Source organism: Sciurus vulgaris (assembly GCF_902686455.1).
Source record: "Sciurus vulgaris genome assembly, chromosome: 5".
NCBI lineage: Eukaryota > Metazoa > Chordata > Mammalia > Rodentia > Sciuridae > Sciurus > Sciurus vulgaris.
The window spans coordinates 2,501,346-2,514,472 of NC_136465.1; the positions used below are offsets into that span (position 1 = coordinate 2,501,346).

A 13,127-nucleotide genomic window follows, 5' to 3' on the forward strand; every position below is an offset into this window, starting at 1 on the left:
AGCTTTGCATTTAAAGCAATTTCTGGCGTTTGATGGTTTCCTCAATAAATACTTGTGTCTCTTGAAGGGGTATAGCCTCTTTAAGTCACATGACCTACCTAAAATTACTTAATTCTAATCCTTAATTGTTGAAAACTTTAGCTAGTGCATCAGTCATTGTGCTTCTAAATCATCTCTACCCTCATCATCTGCCTCTGGCCACCTGAAGATCACCTCCCCTCTTCCCACAAGGGTGATTCCTGAATCACTGCTTCTCGCAGCACGGCAGTATCAATAGAGACAATTCTGTTTCCCACTGATGGCTACTCAAAGTCCAATTGTGCATGTGTAAAGTCTCTATCCAGCCGGAGGCGCCACAGTTTCTCCCAGCCGCCATCCACAGGACGCAGTGCCGAGCACCCAGACCTTGTGGATTCCTGTAGCACCTGCGGTTTCCCGGGGTTTCTTTCTGTTCCTTGATTCCAAAGCAGGAAGACTTACAATGAAGTCTGAATTTTGGAGGGGAGGGAGCAGAACCAGCCCCAAATTCTTTCTTTGTCACAATCTACATCTTTTCCTGCTCCACCAGCTGCAAGATTTTAAGATTTCTTTTCAGGACAAATACATGCTAATGTTTTAACAATTCAACATTTAAGAAATAAAGAACTCGAGAAAAGAGAAGAACAGCCTAAGAGGTCAGAGAGGAGGCAAGACTGGACCAGTTAAGGAGCATGAATGGGGGAAGAGAGATTGGGACGCATCGACGAGAGAGCCCGCTGTCCTTCCCTGGACCACGCGAGGAACCCCAGGACGGGGAGAAGGAGCAGTGCAAGGGAACCGGGGCACACCGAGCGCTCCGAGCAGGGCTGTGGGAGGCATCGTCTGTCCACAAATAGCACCTGTGCTGCCCGCAGTGTGGACCAGCTGATGCTCAGGACCCCGCGAACATCACAGCTCTCCTTCCCTGCAGGAGCTCCTCTGGCCTCTCACTGTACCCAGAATCGACTGTGTAGCTCCTCCTGGGGCAGAGCTGGGAGAAACCTGTCCTGGGAGGGATGGACAGTTGTTCGGCCTCCTTGGAGGCAGGGGCCTCTTCCCCTACCATGGCTTCTGTAGTAAACAGTGTTCAAACAGTCCACAAGGTATCAGTGAAGCAGCAGGAGCGATGGCCCCAGCGCTGGACAGCTCTGTATCGAGCTGTGCACACACCTTCCCATCGCTGAAGGGCAGTGCTCACGTTGGCACGTGAGAGACCGACGTCACTGTCACCCTGCGAAGGCCTCAGCCCTCGTCAAGATCTCCTATGAAATATAGCATCTAACGTAGGGTAATGCCCACTTACATGGGTAATAAATGTCCCTGGATAACAGCCATGACCTGATGCATAATTGATGTGACTCTTCTGACAGTTTTCTACACTTGTAAACTCAAGTTTCACTCATGTCTTATGCATATTCCAAGTAAAAGGAGAATTCACAAAATGATATGTTGGATTGTAATACATCACCAGGGAAAGAGGGAGATAAATCAATTTTCAATGCTAGTGTATGCCATTTGTCCATTTAATCAATGAATACATATTAAGTACAAAATTCTTTTCTTTCACATGATTTATCTTATTTAATACAAATAAATTACTAATTCATTTAAGTCCAGTTCCAGAAAATCTTTTCAGTAGTAACTACTCAATTAAATCAGTTGAAGAAAAGAACATTCTAATCAACTAAATGTAAATTAGTAGGATATGAGGAGTCACATTAGAAACTTTCATGCAATTTCGTAAGTATATTGAATAATTCATTTCTTTTATGTTTTAGAGGAAATAATTACTGTTAATCATATATTTTATGTCTACATCCAGATGATCGACCAAAACAGAGGACAGCAGGTCGGAGCGGTCAGGAGCCTCTTGCCTGTCCGAGTTCCAGGCCTGGCTGGGTCGTCTCTTAAGTTTTTAGCTGAAGCCTTCTGCTTATTCAGGCAGTGTCAACTCCACCTTCCGCCGCCTGCAGGCTGCATGCAGATGCGGTGGGCACCTGGCCCCAAACTGACTGCGCCGGGGTCCTGGGGAGGCTGCAGAGAGGGAAGAGCTGGATTCTGGCCTCAGTGGAGAAGCTCACTGACACAGCCATCCCCAGTTATGTGAGGAGGAAACAAGGGCACTGAGAACGGCAGAGAGTGGCAGAGAGCCGGAAGGGCGGCCCGAGGCCCGCGGCTCCGGAAGGAGGCGAGAGGAGGTGTGGGCGCAGGAGGGAGGGCCACGGGCTGTGAGGGGGACGGACGGGCGCCCAGCTGGGCTCCAGCGCTCGCTCCAGGAGGTCACTGGAGCCAACCCTGCGTTCTTCTCAGCTTCTCTTGGGTCATGGATCAGGGGCAGTACAGAAATACAAAGCGTGTTACAGTTGGTGACCGAGTGGAAAACAATGCGGGGGAACCACCACCTGACAATCAAATCAAAAGCACAAATCTGGAAGCCAGAACAGAAATTCTCCAAATTCCCTGGAATTTTAAAAAGTTCACTGTGTATGTTTCTTTATGAGAGAATAGCAATCTGATCAAATGATCAGTATAGAAAGCGTGATCCTAAAATCGAGGCTAAACCTGTAATCTGGTAGAATGGATCATCTTTCAGGCGTAAGTAATCTTTTCATTATTCTGTAAAAGGTCGTTTCTGCATGGACAGAAAACCTGGGTAGAAAAACACGCCGCACAGTTCCTTGGTACGTGACAAGTGAATAGTTCAATCTTAGCTAACCTGACCTAACCTGGAATCCTGAGTTAATAATAACTCTATTCTGCGTTCCCTGTGGGCTCCAATTAGCTTTGTGTAACTATGGTTACAATCGCAAATCATATCTCGCTTGTCTTCTGTGCCCTTTCAACTCAGGGATCAACTCAAAATATTAGCTTCTCAGACAAAGGTGCATTACCAGGAAAGAAAGTTCTTGACACACATCTTCCCACACACCAATAAGGTGAACCACCACCCTGAACGTTCCCCTCGAGGAATAGAAGAACTCCTCTTTGTTTCTTTGTGTTTGCTTATTTTAAAAACCTACACCAGTTAAAGATACTTAGACAGTTTTAAAAAGCTCATAATGTTTTACCCTGAGGAAAATCATGATAGTTGTTTTCATATCTGAGTGAAGGGAGCATCGTTTCAGATGGAAACCTCGCGTAGTTACTGAGCCAGGTCGACATTCATTGTTTGGTAACAGGAAGAAGAGGTGACATCCCTGTCCTCTGGGCTCATTAGCTAATGTGACCACTGGCCACCCACCCCAGTTTCCAGATGGGGGTCACTTCCCACTCACTGCAGTCCATCAAACACTTCCACTGGACGTCGTTGGGGAGAGAAGGCCTGATAATCACTGAGGAGAGAGTGACCCTTCAGGGGGAGGAGACTCCTGAGGATGGGGACTTGAGGCACAGATCTGCAGGGCCCTCCTGGTCGCAGCCCGTTGTTCTCAACGTTCAGAGCAGGACTGGCGGGCTGGTGGACAGCTGACTGTGGACTCCCAGGCCACAGGGGTGGATCTGAGGTCGCCTTTAATGGGCAAATGAAACCACGAGGGCACGCCTTCACATTCCACTCACCATGGTGGCGGCGGCAGCGGAGCGGGAAGTGAACCTAGAAGCATGAGACTTCCAGTAGCCAAGGACGCACCCCATCGTCCCTTTTGAGTGTGACTGAAAACCCAGTTTCATGGTCTCCACTCTCCCCGAGCTCACAGAGCCAAGGCTTCTTACTGAATCAGTCACAGAGGTGCCCTTTCAAAGGCTGTCCTCAGCTCTCCGCTGACGGTGCGAGTGTACAGGACCAGCCACCTGAAGGAGGCCCTGGGAAGACTCCACGCTCCCCGAGTCGCCAGACCCCAGAACTCAGGGACTTAGCGAGGAGAGCGTGCTGCCTGGGGGTGCCGCCAGGACTCGGGGAGGCCACCAGCCCGAGCCCGGCACACCTGCAGCTGCTGAGCCTGCTCCGCAGGCAGGAGGAGAACCGGGACGCAGGCTGGGCCAGATCTCCTGAGGCAAGCGTCGGGCCTGTTGTGCTGGCCACATAAGGCCACTGGGCACGTGTGGGTGACTGACCTGCAGAGGGCCTGCAGTGGGCCTGCCGTGCGTATGAGATGCCCCTGGACTTCACGACATCAGATGAACAAAGAGCGCCAAACAGTGCATTATGAGCTATGCCTTGACATGTTGCCTGTCTGGGTCAAAACCATGATTTTAAATCAAATTCGCCTTTTTAGATCCACCTATGAAATAGCTTGAAGCCACACGTGTGACTTGACCTCTGTGTGGTGGAAGCAGGCCTCGGTGACTCTTCAGCATAGCCTCCTCTGGGTCGGCTGCTGACAGGTCCTCACCACGTGGGCCTTCTGCCTGCAGGTGATGGACGTCCTGTGTGGCTTGGACACCCGGGCAGAGGCCGGGAAACCTTCGGTTGCTCTCCTGCCTTCTCAGAGTCCTGGAGTAGAGGGGGACCAAGGAGAGCAGCTGGCCATCAGTGTGACAGCCTGGTGTGGGCCATCTGGCCAGGGCAAACCACATCCCCATTTCTGTGACCATGGCCCTTGACCAAGTGGCTGCCGACGCTGCTCTCCTGAAGTAGGAAGGTGCATGGGAAGGAGCGCATGAGTGGGACGAGACCCAGCCTGGTGCTCTGTGAAGGCCTCTGCAGATGCAGCCGCGTCCCTCTCCCCGACTTCAGGCGCCTCTCCTCTACCAGCTGCAGCCCTTCAACGGGCACCAGACTTCCCCTTACAGGAAGGGCCTCCTGCTGTGGACAGATGCCATGGCCAGCACAGAGGGCAGGCCAGCCCAGTCCCTGCTTCCTGCCCGCCGTCCTTCGGACGTCAGGGTCCTGCCAGCTCCGCTGTCTGCAGGAGGAAAGTCCCTGAACTGGACCCAGGGGTGCATGTCCTCCTGCTGCTGTGCTGCTGGCTGAACGTAACTTAGAGTCCGGTGCATGGGCACTGGGTGTCGCCACAGCACACGTGGGCTGGGGGCCAGTCTGCAGGAGCCTGGTGGGAACCCTCGCTCGCCTTGAGCAGGAGTGTGAGCAGACCCACTCTGTAGGGTCCCGGGGGTGAGGGAACGAGCTAAGTGGAAGGCGTGGCACAGGACTGCACGTGATCAGGAAGGAGGCTGAAGCTGGCTTAGATGGTAAGCTGCAGCCAGGGGGTCACAAGCCAAACGGGAAAGGAGCCCCGATTTCTCCTGCTCTTTATAGTAAAGTGTGTGTGTGTGTGTGTGTGTGTGTGTGTGTGTGTGAGCGTGCACACATGCATGTGAGAAAGAGACTGAAGGACAGGGGAACTGAGGGAAGGGCCGTCCAACACCATGGAACCAGGACTAAGTGGTAAAACCCCGGCCTCTGCAGGTGGCCACAGATGCTCAACACCCGAGCTCGGCGCCTGAAAGGTCCTGCGGGAGCAGCCTGGCTGTGACACTCCTGATCTGCCACCCAGCCTCGGTCGCCCACCAGGCCTGAATACCCGGGCACAGGGCTCGTTCAGAAGCCCCGGGTCAGGCCTCACCCAGGAGTGAGGTGCCTGGGAGGTTGAGGAGCATCTTCCCTCTGGCGCCTCAGCAGGGGGCCAAGAGAGAGCCCAGGAGGAGCCCAGGCGCCTGCAGCAACAGGAAGGGAGCAGGGGTCATCAGCTCATGGAGCCGGGCCCAGAGAGCCACGGACTGCACCATCACACCCACATGTGGACCCTAAAATCAGCTGATCTCACAGCAGGAGGAGAATGGGGTCCACCTGTTCCCAGTAGGGACTGGGAGTAGGACAGGGAGGGCTGGGGAGAGGCTGGCCAACAGGACTGAGCTGTGCCAGGAGCAGTAAGTGCTGTGTCTAGAGCACAGTGGGTGACCGCAGATGAGCTGACACCCTGCGTAATTTAAAAATGCTAGGGAAAAGGAGGGTGAACGTCTTCACCACAGTAAGTGGAAACGCCTGAAAAGACAGACATGCTCACTCCAATTTGATCACTGTGCAATGCACACATGTACCAAAATATTACCTGGTACCTTATACACAAATTTTATGTGTCAATTGAATAAATAAACTGAATGCAAAAATACATACTAATGAAGGATGATGTTTTGCAGAATATAAACTGATTTAAAGGAGATTTAATAAGATATTTGAATCCAAAGAAGCACTATACCTGGATTTTTTAGTTTAGTTGTAATGAGAAATTTTTTGTGTGTTTGAAATAGACATTGAATTAAAAGTCAGAAATTAAAGTAGGCCAAGAACAATGTGGTTTTCTCTATAAAAAAAGATCATTTCAAAAGTATTGATTTGTGTCTTTCATCTACTGGAAACCATGCCAGTTAACATATCCTCTCTGAAAACATCCCCTGTGGAACCATTTCCAGATATGGAAGGTCACCATTCCAGGAAGTTAAAGGTGGCAATGCAGGAGCAGCTGAAGATGACTGGATGACGATCTGCGGGCATCCAGTCCAGCAGCAGGAGTGGTCCCTCAGCTGGGAGGGAAGGGCAGGAGGGCACCTCTGGGTACTCTGCTTCTGAATGTGGAAGTGAGCAGTGAATTTCACAGAAAAGCAAACCAAGTGAACTGCCGGACAACCAACCCCAAGAAGGGGGCTTCCCCTTTGCTGTGATCAGCTAGGACATGAGCAAAAAGACTTCCTGGGTGTGGAGAAAAGGAACTCGTGCTGGGACACAGATTCATGCCACCATTAGGGAAACATGGCGCTCATCTAACGGTAAAAGCAGATCCTGCTGTGATTCAGCCATCCTGGTCCTGACACGTACACCCAAAGGGAACGAAGTCAGGGTGTGAAAGGGACACTCCTGTGTTCAGTGCACACTGTTCACAACAGCCTAGAAATGGAAGCAGACTAAGAGACCACCAACAGAGGAAGGGACAGAGAAAAGGTGTCCACATATACCACAGAGCACTCTTCAGCCACACAAATGAATGAAATGCTGTACGAGCTACAACACAGATGAAACCGGAGGTCCTGAGGTCAAGTGAAGCCAGTCAGGCACAGAAAGATGGGGCTGCCAGGCTCACTTGCAGTAGGTGGTAGAACAGTTGGTCTTGGGAAGGTGGTAGACCCAGGGGGAGGAGAGACTGCAGAGAGGAAGGAGAGGCCAGGAGGGTTGGCCAGCAGGCATGGTGGGCATTGCAGTCAGGGGAAGTTCTGGCAGGCCAGGATACAAAGGTCGACTACAGGAATGAGAATTGACTGTATACTAATAGAGCTGGAGGAAAGGGGTTTGAATGTTTACCCCATGAAGACATGATGAAGGTTCAAGGAGACAGACAAGCGAACACTTGATTTAAACTTTAAACAATGTATACACATATTGGAATACCACACTGCATCCCATAAATATATGCAGTTTTTATTTATCAGTTAAAAATAGAGGAGATCCAAGATGGCAGACTAGAAGGAGGCTGTGTTCCTTGTCGCTCTGTAACTCATGTTTAGAGCAGAGGAAAATCTGCTTCTCTGTGAGACAGTCTTTGCTGCTCATGGATTCCCCTGCTGTTTACCCCATTTGTCTACCGTGATCACCTGCCGTCTGCCAGCATATTGCCTACTTTTTGAGTGTAGATCACTCACTGGCTGCCACCTATCATCTGCCATTTGCCCATTTGCCTGCCTCTTGCCTGCCTATTGTTGCCTTTCATCTACCCATCACCTATCACTGAGGTCCACCTGCAAATTGACCACCAGTAGCCTGCAGACCACCCACAGACTACTGGTGGGTAGCCGGCTGCCTGCTGTTGCCTGGAAGTCCACTGACACAGTACACTCAGGTTGGGTCACATGTGGCTGCTGCCATTCTGGAACAACAGCCAGGACCTGCAGGACCCCCCACTCAACCAACTGCGTCCCATGTGGACTGGGCACCAGTGCCCCATGCTGCAGCTCCCCATGTGCCAACACATTTGAAAGCCAGTGCAGCCATCTTGGATTATCCTGAAAATAGAAACTGCTACCTTTAGGTGGAGCAAATCCCATCCTGAGACATCTGCTAGAGATTGGAAGTTCATTGTCAAAGCCTTTTTCTCCCTTTTCTCATGTTAACAACTAACTTCTTTTGATTCTGCTTTCACTCCTCCTATGATCTAGTACTTCTATATACTCTTTTCTTATCTCATTAACAGTTACATCCTACACCCATCCCCATCCTCTTTGTCCACCATTAGAAATTATAGACCTTATTGCAAATCTATTTGTTATACTATAAATAATAATCACACTCATTCTTTCTGTTTATTATGATGACACTGTTAATGTCTTTATAGAGATTATTTGGTTTAGGACTGAATATTGGCTATACTGGGTGATGCTAATATTGATCTCCCCCTTAAAGAAGAAGTTTTGGAAACCTGCAGGGTCACTATAGAGGGGAAACTTCAATACCATGAATCTGCACTACTAGAGGGGAATATATGTGAACAACATGAAAAAAAAAGGGGGAAAAAGTGCCCCAAACAAACCAAGATGCTATATTAGTAGAATCCAATGACAGCATGGTAGAAGAAATGTCAGAAAAAGAGTTCAGAATATACATTATTAAAGTGATTCACGAAGCAAAGGATGAGATAAGACAGCAAATGCAAGCAATGAATGATCACTCTGATAAACTGTTGAAAGAGCAACTGCACGAAGTAAAAGGTCATTTCAACAAAGAGATAGAGATTCTGAAAAAAGAAATAATAAACCAAATAAAAAATTCAATGGAAACATCATCAATAGACTAAATCACATGGAATATAGAACCTCAGACAATGAAGACAAAATATTTAATCTTGAAAATAAAGCTTACCAAACAGAGAAGATGGTAGAAATCATGAAGGGAATCTTCAAGAAATATGGGACATCATGAAAAAACCAAATTTAAGAATTATTGGGACTGAGGAAGGCACAGTGATACAAACCAAAGGAATGAACAACCTATTCAATGAAATAATGTCAGAAAATTTCCTAAACCTGAAGAATGAAATCGAAAATCAACTACAGGAGAATGACAAGACACAAATGTACAGAGTTACAACAGCTTCACAACAATGCACATTATAATTAAAATGCCTAACATTCAAAATAAAGATAGCATTTTAAAGACTGTAAGAGAAAAGCATCAGATTACATATAGGGGGAAACCAATATGGATATCAGCAGATTTCTAAGTCCAGACCCTAAAAGCTAGAAGGGCCCAGAACAACATATTTCAAGCTCTGAAAGAACATGATTGCCAACCAAGAATATTATACCCAGCAAAACTAACCTTCAGATTTGAAGATGAAATAAAATCCTTTCATGATAAATAAAAGTTAAAGAATTCACAAATAGAAAACCTGTGCTACAGAATATTCTTAGCAAAATATTCCATGAGGAGGAAATGAAACACAACAATGTAAGTCAGCAAAGGGAGGAACTACCCTTAAGGAAAAGTCAGTTAGGGGAGAAAGCAAGTCAAGTGAAAAACTAAAAATAAGCCCAAATAACTAGGAAAGCAAATCACATCTCAATAATAACCCTGAATGTTAATGGCCTAAACTCATCAATCAAAAGACATAGACTGGCAGATTGGATTAAAAAGAAAGACCTGACAATATGCTGCCTTCAAGAAACTCATCTCATAGAAAAGAATATTCACAGACTAAAGGTGAAAAGATGGGAAAAAACCTACCACACACAGACTCAGTAAAAAAGTGGGGGTTTCCATCCTTATGTCAGATAAAATGGACTTCAAGCCAAAGTTAGTCAGATGGATAAAGAAGGACATTTCATACGGCTTAAGGGAACGATAAATCAGGAAGATATAATGATAGTAAATATTTGTGACCCAAACCATGGCACATCCATGTACATCAAACAAATCCTTCTTAATTCCAGGAACCAAATCGACCACAACACAATAATACTAGGTGACTTTAACACACCTCTTTCACCATTGGATAGATCTTCCAAGCAAAAATTGAACAAAGAAACCAGAGAACTCAATAATGCAATTAATAATTCAGGCCTTACAGACATATATAGAATATTCCATCCATCAATGAGAGAATACACTTTCTTCTCAGCAGTACATGGAACCTTCTCTAAAATAGATCATATATTATGCCACGAAGCAGCACTTAGTAAATACAAAAAAATAGAGATTGTATTTATCAATACAATCTCTATCTTGTATTCTATCAGATCATAAAGGAATGAAATTAGAAATTACTGATAAAATAAAAAACAGAAACTACTTTTAAACCCAGAGACTAAATAATATGCTATTGAGTGAAGCATGGATAACAGAAAACATCAGGGAGGAGATAAAAAAAATTCTTAGAGGTCAATGAGAATGACGATACAACATATCAAAGTCTCTGGGACACTATGAAAGCAGTACTAAGAGGAAAGTTCAATGCATGTAGCACACTCAAGAAACGAATAAAAAGTAAAAACTAAATGACCTAACATTACATCTCAAAGCCCTAGAAAAAGAAGAACAGAACAACACCAAAAGTAGTAGAAGACAGTAAATAATTAAAATCAGAGCTGAAATCAATGAAATTGAAACAAAAGAAACAATTCAAAATATTGATAAAACAAAAAGTTGGTTCTTTGAAAAAGTAAACAAAATAGATAAACCCTTAACCACACTAACAAAGAGGAAGGAGAATACTCAAATTACTAAAATCCGTGATGAAAAAGGAAATACCACAACGGACACCATTAAAATACATAACATAATTAGAAAATATTTTGAAAATCTATACTCCAACAGAATAGAAAATCTCGAAGACATTGACAAATTTCTAGAGACATATGATCCTCCCAAACTGAATCAAGAGCACATACACAATTTAAACAGATCAGTTTCAAGCAACGAAATAGAGGAAGCCATCCAAAGGTTACCAACAGAGAAAAGTCTGGGACCAGATGGATTCTGAGCTGAGTTCTAGAAGACCTTCAAAGAAAATCTAATGCCAACACTCAAAGTATTCTATGAAATAGAAAAGGAAGGAAACCTTCCAAACTTATTCTATGAAGCCAGTATCACCCTGATACCAAAACCAGACAAAGACACATTAAGGAAAGAAAATTTCAGACCAATATGCCTGATAAACATAGATTCAAAAATCCTTAACAAAATTCTGGCAAATTGCATACAAAAACATATTAAGAAGATAGTGCACCACAATCAAGGGGGATTCATCCCAAGGATGCAAGGTTGGTTCAATATCTGGAAATCAATAACTGTAATTCATCGCATCAATAGAGTTAAGGTTAAGAATCATATGATTATTTCAATAGATGCAGAGAAAGTGTTTGACAAAATATAACACTGATTTATGCTCAAAACACTAGAAAAAAGTAGGGATAGTAGGGACATACCTCAACATGGTAAAGGCTATCTATGCTCAGCCCATGGCCAACATCATTCTAAATGGAGAAAAACTGGAAGCATTCCCTCTAAAACTGGAACAAGGCAGAGATGCCCTCTTTCACCACTTCTATTCAACATCATCCTTGGAAGGGCGAGGAGGCAGCAAGCCCTGCCCATAGGTTGGAGATGTGTCTGCAGCCACTTGACTTCACAGGAGGAAGCTGAGTCGGCATCTTCTAGTTACACCTTCCATACCATCTCTCTAAGAGAGCTACCGGGGATGACGCGTTCCCACACTTGAAACTTCTCCTAGTTCACTGGTCTCTTGGTACTTTTTAAAAATAAAAACCACTGTCTGCACAATTTATTTTGAGAACAAAATGCAAAAAGAAGGCTCAAAGACCCAGTTTGCTTTTAATTTTAGTAATATTTTCCAACATTGTATTGTTATTGTCCACAACAATGTTCTGGTTTTGGTATTCTCTAGAATTCTGGTAGTAATAAAATACTCCCAGGAAGTCACTGGTCAATGCTTTGGTTTCTCCTGATTTCCTGTGTTCTCTTTGAAAATGGTGTTGACATGCATACCTTGCTCTGGCTGGAGGTGAGAGGTCAGCTTAAGTCAGTATTCAACAAAGTGAGGAACCGAGATCATGCTAACAACACCCTTTATTACTTGTGTCACAAAACCCAGGAATTCAGACTCACAGCAACAGAGAGCTAGCTGGGGAATCTAAGTTTTTTTTTGCAGGGTGTGCAAGAACCTTTCCCAAGGACCTGGTTGTGTGGCACAGAGTTGCCCGTGGCACACTTGGCACAGGCACAGACGGGTGGCAGGTATGTGTGAGAGCGCATGAGTGATCAGGTCTGCCACTGCCGTTCCTGAAGTGGAAAGAGGCTATATAGCCCAGGGTGCCTGCCCCTGAACAAGCCCCCAGAAAACAACCCCTTTGCCCGCGGTTGTGGAAACGCACATGGTTACCAGCTCCTCTCCATCTACAGACCATGCCCTGCACCGACACCTCATTGTAAGCGCAACATGTGACAGAAATCATGCCCCCAAGCAGGTGCGCTTCCGGCCACCCACACGCGCCTTACCTCTGCAGATGGGCCGGTGGTCGCTCCAAGCAGCCAGCGTCTCTGTGACCCTCTGGCAGGTGATGCCTTTGGATCCCTGAAGCACGTAATTGTCCTCACAGGAGAACTGCACGTTTGCACCGACCCTGGACAGTCACAAAACAAAACAGAGTCACAGTCATCCACAGAAAACTCCCCTAGAAACAATCATCAAGTGGCCGATGACTGAGGCTGGGCTGGAGCAGATGGAGCTGAGTCACAGGCCAGGGTGCATGCAGGAGGCTGCCCTGTGACTCGGCCGGCACACAGGACCCAAGGCCAGGCTCCGCACAGCTCTGCCACCTTCAGAGCTGGCAAACCCTCAGCTGTCACCTGCTCACAGAGCAGCGAGCCCAGGCAACCTCGGAGTGCCGCGGCTCCCAGGAGCAGGCCTAGGCTGAGGAGGCCCCTTGGCTGGACCCCCTCAGCAAAGCGTCCAGGCCCCTATCACACATGCCAATCACATTCAGAGGAAGGCCGGGGACAGTGGGTTTCAAAAATGCCTCTTACAGGAAAGAGCCATTTATTTTGAAGACAGCAACCCTCCCAGCCTGGAGCTGGATGGAAATCGGCTTTGGTTCCAGAGCAGTGTCTGCAGACGTGAAGCCTGGGCTGCAACATTAGCAGAGCATCCTGCGTGGCAGGTGACGGT

General features: G+C 46.7%; 1 protein-coding gene across 1 annotated transcript in view; it reads right to left on the reverse strand.

Annotated features, from left to right (window-relative positions):
* LOC306662304 (CUB and sushi domain-containing protein 1-like) overlaps window positions 1-12,710 on the reverse strand; it is a gene marked incomplete at both ends in the record, with an annotated part of 221,578 nt that extends 208,868 nt beyond the window's left edge. The window contains 2 exons of the mRNA XM_079141801.1: window positions 12,458-12,582; window positions 12,697-12,710. Coding sequence (XP_078997927.1) covers window positions 12,458-12,582; window positions 12,697-12,710 — 139 coding nt within the window. The remainder of the gene's footprint in view (window positions 1-12,457; window positions 12,583-12,696) is intronic.
* Between the last annotated feature and the right edge of the window lie 417 nt (window positions 12,711-13,127).